At 47.7% G+C, this 10000-nt stretch overlaps 2 protein-coding genes across 2 annotated transcripts in view; one reads left to right on the plus strand and one right to left on the minus strand.

Annotated features, from left to right (window-relative positions):
* gsna (gelsolin a) overlaps positions 1–1487 on the plus strand; it is a gene marked incomplete at its 3' end in the record, with an annotated part of 17703 nt that extends 16216 nt beyond the window's left edge. The window contains 3 exon segments of the mRNA XM_080530029.1: positions 347–424; positions 1095–1155; positions 1318–1487. Of these exon segments, the coding sequence (XP_080386155.1) occupies positions 347–424; positions 1095–1155; positions 1318–1487 (309 nt within the window).
* Positions 1488–3856: 2369 nt separating this feature from the next.
* The window catches only part of LOC308156643 (stomatin-like), a 21036-nt gene continuing 14892 nt past the window's right edge, over positions 3857–10000 (minus strand). Inside the window, 2 exon segments of the mRNA XM_080530032.1 lie at positions 3857–5433; positions 7239–7373. Of these exon segments, the coding sequence (XP_080386158.1) occupies positions 5245–5433; positions 7239–7373 (324 nt within the window). The 3' untranslated portion in view covers positions 3857–5244.

A 10000-nucleotide genomic window follows, 5' to 3' on the forward strand; every position in this document is an offset into this window, starting at 1 on the left:
CACCTTCATATCACCTTCATATCACCCTCATATCACCTTCATATCACCTTCATATCACCTTCATATCACCTTCATATCACCCTTTCATTCAGATTGTGCATCGTAACCTCTGGGTTAATGACCTCTGGTGTTGACCTCTGGGTTAATGAACTCTGGGGGGTATTCCATCAATGTCGTTAAAGGAAAATCCAGGCTTATTTTGATAATTCTGCAGATTTCTCACAAGACTCAGAATAAGCCTGGATTTCCCTTTAGCGACGTTGATGGAATACCCCCCCCGGGTGTTGACCTCTGGTGATGACCTCTGGGTTAATGACCTTTGACCTCTGGTGTTTGACCTGTACAGATTGAGGAGGTACCTGGGGAGATGACCCAAGAGGATCTGGCCACCGATGACGTGATGATCCTGGACACATGGGACCAGGTACAGTAGAGACGTCTGATACCTGTGCTATTATTATCATTATTATCATTATTATTATTATTATTATTATTATCATTATTATTATTATTATTATCATTATCATTATTATTATTATTATTACTATCATTATTATTAGTATTATCATTAATATTAATAGTATTATTATTATTATTATTATTATCATCATTATTATTATTATCATTATTATTATCATTATTATTATTATTATTATTATTATTATCATTATTATTATTATTATTAAAATTATTATCATTATCATTATTATTATTATTATTATTATTATCATTATTATTATTATTATCATTATTATTATCATTATTATTATTATTATTATCATTATTATTATTATTATCATTATTATTATTATTATCATTATTATTATTATTATTATTATTATTCTCATTATTATTATTATCATTATTATTATTATTATTATTATTATTATTATTATTATTATTATTATTATTAGATTAGTTTCAACTTTATTGTCATTGCAGAGTACAAGTACCAGACAACGCAGTTTAGCATCTAACCAGAAGTGTGAATGGTGATAGATTCTAGTCTGACGCGAGGCACTCGCCTGGACACCCGCAGCCGCCATCTGCACCGATATTATCTTAATAATAATAATCTACTTCTGCTCCTGCAGGTGTTTGTCTGGATCGGTACCGAAGCCCAGGAGGAAGAGAAGACTGAGGCGATGACCTCAGGTGAGTGAACGTGTCAAACCACCTCACAACTGAGCTGATTGAGCTAACTGAGTTCATGAGTGCCGATCAGATGTCCAGAGCGTATTTACGAACGCACCCTAAAGTAGTATGTATTCCAGTCTTAACTGACTCCTCCCTCCCTCCCCCCCCCTCCCTCCCCAGCTGTGCGCTACATCGAGACGGACCCCGCCAACCGGGACCGCCGGACACCCATCGTCAAGATCAAGCAAGGGTTCGAACCGCCGACCTTCTCCGGCTGGTTCCTGGGCTGGGATCACGAGTACTGGGCCAGCGACCCTCTGGAGCGGGCCATGGCCGAGCTGGCGCTGTGAGCTCTCCTCTGTGACCCCCCCCCCCTGACGTCCTGTGACCCCCCCGTGACCCCGCCAGCCTCCCTCCCCACCGCGCGCACTGACCTCCTGCCCTGGGACTTTCAACGGGGAAGGGAGGCATCCTCGCTATGCCAACCTCCTTATTTCAGACGGTTGCTTTTTGTGTTACTTTTTATTTTATTTTTATGTGTCATAAAAAGAAAATGTGTCAAAAATGTGATATTCTAGAGCTTTTAAAGACTTGAATGTGTTGCTTTAATTCAGTTAGAGGACCATAAGCCTACGGTATTTAACCCGGTCGGAGCAAACTGTGCATTGTGTTTTAACCTCTCCTGCGTGTGTTGTTGTTCGCGCTGGAAACACACAGGAGGACTTTGCTTTTCTAGGACGTATTATGCAAACTGAGCGTGTTAGTGACTTAAGGGCTGTCGGGTACCGCTGGTGTGTGTGTGTGTGTGTGTGTGTGTTAGACGAGGCTTTGCATTCTGCAGTGACTTTTAAGTAGATTCGTAGAAGCATCACTCGCTACTCTCTTACTGTTTTATTTTCTATATCCAGTATTTTTTCTTTTCTACCGTCAACGAAAGTATTTCTCACCCTGTACGATATCTTCCCTCGCCTGTTTCTGCATCCGATACCCGGCGTGTTACAATCACCCACGAGAGACATCAGGCAGGCAGGGAGCGGACGACCCTCGATGTGTAGCGATGAGGAAACGCACTGCCACTACGGGAGCGTGTCTATGTTCCCACAGCCCTAGGTTTCCTCAGTCTAACCCTAACCCTAACCCTAAGCAGCCCGCCAAGAGTTTAGTTTAGTTCATTGTCTACAGGAAACAAGAAGATGGGTGCATCAGATTTAGCAAGAAGCTAATTTCCATCTGTCGCCCTGACATACAGTAGGCCTAAAGAGATTCCTGCCTTTACAATATGATTACTTAGAAATGTGGGAACATAGGCCTGTGGAAACATAGGACTGTGGGAACATAGGGCCTAATTTTGATGGGGAAAAAAACTCTTAAAGATGTGGGAACATAGGGCTGTGAGAGCATAGGGCTGTGGGAACATAGGGCTGTGAGAACATAGGGCTGTGAGAACATTGGGCTGTGGGAACATAAGGACGACCCCCTCACTACCACGTCACCCTAAGGTGCAACACAGCCAACGCCATAACCTAAGAACCTAATCTGCTCTCTTTTCACGACATTTCTGAGGTACCTCTGCTGTCGCCATGGTGGCAAGGAATGCAGAAGAGAGAGAGAGAGAGAGGGGGGGGGGGGTTTACCAGAATCGTCTATAATCGAGTCAGTCACGAGGAGGCCTGTCTTTCATTAGTGCTTCTATTCTGGTTATTTATTTACGTGAAGGATACAGACCCACACTCTCCTCTCTCTCTCTCTGGACTGTGGGCGGTGCAGCCTGTGGTGTTTGTCTCCCAGTGCAATGCCGTAGTAGCCTCTACGCTGGCTGCTACACACGGGGGGTGCCAATGCTTTGCTGCTACTTTCTCTTTCGAAACCTACCTACCTACCTACCTACATACCTACCTGCCTACCTACCTACCTACCTACCTATCTACCTACCTACCTACCTACCTACCTATCTACCTACCTACCTACCCACCTACATACCTACCTACCTACCTGCCTATCTACCTACCTGCCTACCTACCTACCTACCTATCTACCTACCTACCTACCTACCTATCTACCTACCTACCTACCTACCCACCTGCCATCGCCCTCAGTGTCAATCTCAATGGTTTCCCCCCCGAGCCTTACTATCGTTTTAATAAACCTGCCGTGTCGACAGACACGTTGAGAACGGTGTGTTGTGTGCGTTTGTGTCATCGCGTGCTTCATTCTTTGTACACTTACATTTGATCCTTTTAGCATTTACGAATTTACTTTTTATCCAAAGCTACTTACAGGGACAGTCTCCCTGGAGTAACAGTCTCCCTGGAGTAGTGGTGGTGTTCCCAGGTCTTACTCAAGGACACACTAGTGGTGGTGTTCCCAGGTCTTACTCAAGGACACACTAGTGGTGGTGTTCCCAGGTCTTACTCAAGGACACACTAGTGGTGGTGTTCCCAGGTCTTACTCAAGGACACACTAGTGGTGGTGTTCCCAGGTCTTACTCAAGGGCACACTAGTGGTGGTGTTCCCCAGGTCTTACTCAAGGACACACTAGTGGTGGTGTTCCCCAGGTCTTACTCAAGGACACACTAGTGGTGGTGTTCCCAGGTGGGGATTGGAACTCATGACCTTCTGATCACCAGTCCAACTCACTGTCCCCTAGACCACCACTACCCAACGACCTGCTTCCATCATCATGATAAAGTAGTAACAGAACAGAACACAGGACACGGCGTTGAAGGGTAACAGTTATACATGTTTATCTAAGTACAATTACAAATGCATGTCAAGAAATGAACAAGAACTAATCGCATACGCTTTTTTGTTGTTGTCGGTAGAAAAGGTGCCCCAGCCAGTTTATGCGTATGGATGTGCGCATATGAAAATACAAAACAGATAAGAACTCATTTCAAATCGGCGAAAATACTGCAAGATGTGCCTGTTTTAAAAAATATAAAACCTCTCAGAACTAAACAAGCGAAAATATGACAAAGCTGTCAGCAGCAACATACCAAAACCATAGCATTACTGCAAACTCCAGCATGAAGATATATAACATACGCTGATATATTTATACAGTAGGAGGGGTACATAAAATACATATTTTAAGTTACTGTTACCATAGCAACCTAGAACACAGTGCATTTTTTGATTTGTAGACATCTTTGGTCATTTGGAACGACCTCTTTCTGCAGAACTGACACAAACACAGTATATAGTATATATAAGTATATACTGCATATATATATTATCATGAAGCTAATTATTACACTCTGAAGAGTGCATGTCAATAAAACACCCTCACTTTAAAAATGCACGTCCAGGTTTCATCCAGAGATAGATGCATATGCATAGATACTATTTGGGACCAGTGGTGAATGAATGGTGGGTGAATGACTACGACTTAAGGCTTAAAATGCTGTTAAAACGACTTAAAATGGCTAAAAATGGCTAAAAAGAGAGGCAGTTTCCCCATAGAGATGGACAGGCTCCAGCCCCAGGTGTCGGAACAGGAACAGGAAATGCCGTGCCTGAGTATTAGTAGAGTACACTTCCCTCCGTGTTGCCCAGACCCTGCGTCTATGAGAAATTCAATGGGAGCTCCCAATTATGTAACATGAAGTGTAAACACACATAGGTACGATATTTAAAACACTGTTGGAAGGTTTAGTGACCTACAAACTAGCTTGCACTTGACCTAAACTCTCAGCAAATATTGGCACAAGGGACGAAGTCAGATTAATCACAGACACACCAGCTCTGGGTGTGTGTGTGTGTGTGTGTGTGTGTGTGTGTGCGTGTGTGTGTGTGCGAGTGTGTGTGTGAGTGAGTGTGTAGGTGTGAGTGTGTGCGTGTGAGTGTGTGTATGCGTGCATATGCACGCGTGTGTGCGTATGTGAGTATGTGTGTGCGTGTGTATGTGTGTGTGTGTGTGTGTGCGTGCACGCATGTGTATGTGTGTGTGCGTGTGTGTGTGTGTGCGTGTGCGTGAGAGAGAGAGAGATTGACTGCTCCCTCAGTGTTTCATGAAGGCCTGCGTCTGTGTGCGTGTGTATGTGCGTGTGTGTGAGTGTGTGTGTGTGTGTACATGTGTGTGTGCGCGTGTGTATGTTTGAGTGGCCCTCAGCGTTTCATGAAGGCCTGCATCATGTCCATGGGCAGGGGGAAGATGATGGTGGAGTTCTTCTCGGTGGCGATGGTGCTGAGGGTCTGCAGGTAGCGCAGCTGCAGGGCGGAGGGCGACTCAGCGATCACCAGGGACGCCTCCTTCAGCGCCCGCGACGCATTCATCTCCCCCTCCGCTGCTATCACCTGAGAGAGGGAGGGAGGGAGGGAGGGAGAGAGAGGGAGGGAGGGAGAGAGAGAGGGAGGGAGGGAGGGAGGGAGGAAGAGGGAGGGAGGGAGGGAGAGATGGAGAGAGAGAGCGAGAGAGGGAGGGAGGGAGGGAGAGAGAGAGGGAGAGAGAGATGGAGGGAGAGGGAGGGAGGGAGAGAGAGAGAGGGGGAGGGAGAGAGAGATGGAGAGAGAGATGGAGATGGAGGGAGAGAGAGATGGAGGGAGATATGGAGGGAGAGAGAGATGGAGGGAGAGAGAGATGAAGGGAGAGAGAGAGAGGGAGGGAGAGATGGACGGAAGGAGAGAGAGATGGAGGGAGAGAGATGGAGAGAGAGAGAGATGGAGGGAGAGAGAGAGAGATGGAGGGAGAGAGACAGATGGAAAGAGAGAGAGATGGAGAGAGAGAGAGAGATGGAGGGAGAGATGGAGGGAGAGAGAGATGGAGGGAGGGAGAGAGAGAGAGAGGGAGGGAGGGAGAAATTGAGGGAGAGATGGAGGGAGAGAGACGGATGGAAAGAGAGAGAGATGGAGGGAGAGAGAGAGATGGAGGGAGACAGATGGAGAGATGGAGGGAGAGAGAGAGGGAGGGAGAGAGAGATGGAGGGAGGGAGAGAGAGATGGAGGGAGAGAGAGATGGAGGGAGAGATGGAGGGAGAGAGATGGAGGGAGAGAGATGGATGGAAAGAGAGAGAGATGGAGGGAGTGATAAAGAGATAGATGGAGGGAGAGAGAGATTGAGAAAGACACAGAGAGAGAGAGAGAGAGAGAGAGAGATGGAGGGAGATTGAAAGAGATTGAGAGAGCGATGAAGAGGGGGAGAGATGGAGAGAGAGAGAGAGAGAGAGAGAGAGAGATTGAGAGAGAGACCTGGCAAACAGCTTACAGCGTATACCATTTCCCCATTAAAGAGGTTAGGCCTTGAAAGTGTGTGTGTGTGTGTGTGTGTGTGTGTGTGTGTGTGTGTGTGAGTGTGTGTGTGTGTGTGTGTGTGTGTGTCTGTGAGAGACGACCATTCGAGAATGAGAAGCCAGCCAGGAACACGTTCATTGAAGTGCGTCGGCTTATATGAGGAGGATGATCGACGTATCGATCCAACCAATCAGGGACAGGCGTCTGACCCGTGACAGTGCAGCCTGTCAGCTGCCCCCGCCCACGGTTATGGGACACAGCGGAGGGAGGGAGCCGGGGGAATGTAGGTAGCCTTGACAACCGATGGTTCTGGAGCCTAACGGCTCAGAGGGGGAGGAGCCTGTCTCCTGTTTCTGTAGCGTGAGGGTGAGTACACCCCCCCTGGACATGACGCTGGTATGTCGCAGGGTCTCTCCCCCTCCCTCCCTCTCAGGAGGACCTTTAACCAGCAGCTCCTCCCTGAGGAGACCATATCTAATCAGTGTAATGGCCTCTGAGACAGGACAGGCCTTCCATCAGCTGAGTGAAGAGGGTTGGAAGTGCACGACCACCCGTTGCTAAGGAACTAGGGGGGGTGGTGTAGTGTGTGTCTGGGGAGGGGGGGGGGGCTTGTTTATCTAAATGGAAGGACCTCTCTCTCTCTCTGTGTGTGTGTGTGTGTGTGTGTGTGTGTGTGTGTTTCCTGGGTCACCTCAGGGCAGGGGGGGGGGGGCAGTGTGTTCAGGCGGAGGAGATAAACATGTTGATTTATTTATTTTTCAAGAAAAAGGAATTCAGCAGAACCTACCTGTGGTATGTGTGTGTGTGTGTGTGTGTGAGAGTGTGTGTGTGTGTGTGTGTGAGAGTGTGTGTGTGTGTGTGTGAGTGTGTACCTTGGCCCTGGCCTCCCTGCTAGCCTCGGCCTCGGCGGCCATCGCCCTCTGCAGCTGCAGCGGCAGCTTGGTGTCCTTGATCTCCACCCGCTCCACCTTGATGCCCCAGTCATCCGTGGCGCCATCCAGGGTGGCCTGGGGGGGGGGGGGGGGGGCAGGGCACAGAAGAGAGGAGACAGGGGGACAGGGTGTCATGGCCGCCGTCTGACACAGCTCACAGACTGACACTTATCCGGTTGTTAAGTCTGACGTCAAACGTGACGTTATGCAATTTCCGGGTCCAAACCAGAAATTCTCCGCACCAGAGTACCAGTGTACTACAGCACCAGAGTACCAGTGTACGACAGCGGTAGAATGACAGTTTAATCGTTTTTTAGACTCGGATCTATTCATACAACAAGGGACACAGCACTTTCCCGTTTTCCCCATATTGTCAGGGTATTTGAGCCTCGGAAAAGCGCTATATGAATATAATTAATTATTATTATTATTGCGGCATTTCGAAGACAGCACCTCAGCCAACTTTGGACCCGGAAACACGTCACGACTTAACAACCGGATACACGCCATTTAGCTGACGGTTTTATCCAAAGTGGGGGGATGGAACCAGCAACGTAATGATTGCTGGCCGAGTGGCCGGCACTCTCTAACCTCTAGGCTACCAGCCTCTCTAACCTCTAGGCTACCTGCCTCACCAACCTCTAGACTACCTGCCTCTCTAACCTCTAGGCTACCTGACCTCTCCAACCTCTAGACTACCTGTCTCTCTAACCTCTAGACTACCTGACCTCTCTAACCTCTAGACTACCTGCCTCTCTAACCTCTAGACTACCTGTCTCTCTAACCTCTAGACTACCTGCCTCTCTAACCTCTAGACTACCTGCCTCTCTAACCTCTAGACTACCTGCCTCTCTAACCTCTAGGCTACCTGCCTCTCTAACCTCTAGACTACCTGCCTCTCTAACCTCTAGACTACCTGCCTCTCTAACCTCTAGACTACCTGCCTCTCTAACCTCTAGGCTACCTGCCTATCTAACCTCTAGACTACCTGACCTCTCTAACCTCTAGACTACCTGTCTCTCTAACCTCTAGACTACCTGCCTCTCTAACCTCTAGACTACCTGCCTCTCTAACCTCTAGACTACCTGCCTATCTAACCTCTAGGCTACCTGACCTCTCTAACCTCTAGACTACCTGCCTCTCTAACCTCTAGACTACCTGCCTCTCTAACCTCTAGGCTACCTGCCTCTCTAACCTCTAGACTACCTGCCTCTCTAACCTCTAGACTACCTGCCTATCTAACCTCTAGGCTACCTGCCTCTCTAACCTCTAGACTACCTGCCTCTCTAACCTCTAGACTACCTGCCTATCTAACCTCTAGGCTACCTGCCTCTCTAACCTCTAGGCTACCTGCCTCTCTAACCTCTAGGCTACCTGCCTCTCTAACCTCTAGGCTACCTGCCTCTCTAACCTCTAGGCTACCTGCCTCTCTAACCTCTAACCCCCTAGGCTACCTGCCTCTCTAACCTCTAACCTCTAGGCTACCTGCCTCTCAAAAGCAATCTATTTAGTTCTATCTAGTTATGTGTTTTTAGCATGTCGATGTTCTCCTAGTATGTTGTGATGTTATTAAAATACAGTTTAGACCTTCGTAGCGATGTATTTTGTTAGCCGCTAGCTGTTAGCAGCGTTGGTAGCTGTGGCTGCGTTTAGAGTCACTTTTCTCCCATTCAGTGTTTAAGGTGTACCAACATTCAAATATGCCTGTCGTGTTAAATCTTTCTCTGATTTCAATGTATGACACATCATTTGAAAGCTTACAATCTGTAGTTTAAGCACATGTAAAAACTGAAAAAATTACGTTGCACATTTCACCAGGAGCTGTCACATATAGGTTGGTTATAATTGTATAGCCTATTGGTTGTTTTCTGGTGTTGTTTTCTTGTTTTGCTTTGTTTGTAGTCTACTTGATGTATTTTTATCAGCTGTTAAATCACCACAGCGGTTAATCCACTAATAGAGATAATACCAGATTGAAAATGCTTGTAGCCAACTGCTCTATAGCTCGTGGTCGCAGCTATTGCGAATTGCTATTCACCCGAGTCAGCTGTGAATCACCACAGGTCCTTGACGCTTGTTGCAAAAATGGATGACGAACGGCTGATACTTGAGGTGGAAAAATATATATTTTTATATGCGCCAAATGACGGTGGAGCAGGTAGAACGTTGACGGTGACGCAACGCTCAGGTGGAGCATGGACAACGGGAAGTTGACGCAACGCCGATGGCGAGGTGACGCAACGCAGTAGGTGGAGCTTGGGCGTGAGACATCTACTACCCCCCTGTACTGTCCCTCCTGAGACCACTACTACCCCCCTGTACTGTCCCTCCTGAGACATCTACTACCCCCCTGTACTGTCCCTCCTGAGACATCTACTACCCTCCTGTACTGTCCCTCCTGAGACATCTACTACCCCCCTGTACTGTCCCTCCTGAGACCACTACTACCCCCCTGTACTGTCCCTCCTGAGACATCTACTACCCTCCTGTACTGTCCCTCCTGAGACATCTACTACCCCCCTGTAATGTCCCTCCTGAGACATCTACTACCCCCCTGTACTGTCCCTCCTGAGACATCTACTACCCCCCTGTACTGTCCCTCCTGAGACATCTACTACCCCCCTGTACTGTCCCTCCTGAGACATCTACTACCCCCCCTGTACTGTCCCTCCTGAAACATCTACTACCCCCCTGTGCTGTCC

The sequence above is a fragment of the Nansenia antarctica genome, assembly GCF_963989245.1.
Source record: "Nansenia antarctica genome assembly, chromosome: 4".
Classification (NCBI taxonomy): Eukaryota; Metazoa; Chordata; class Actinopteri; order Argentiniformes; family Microstomatidae; genus Nansenia; species Nansenia antarctica.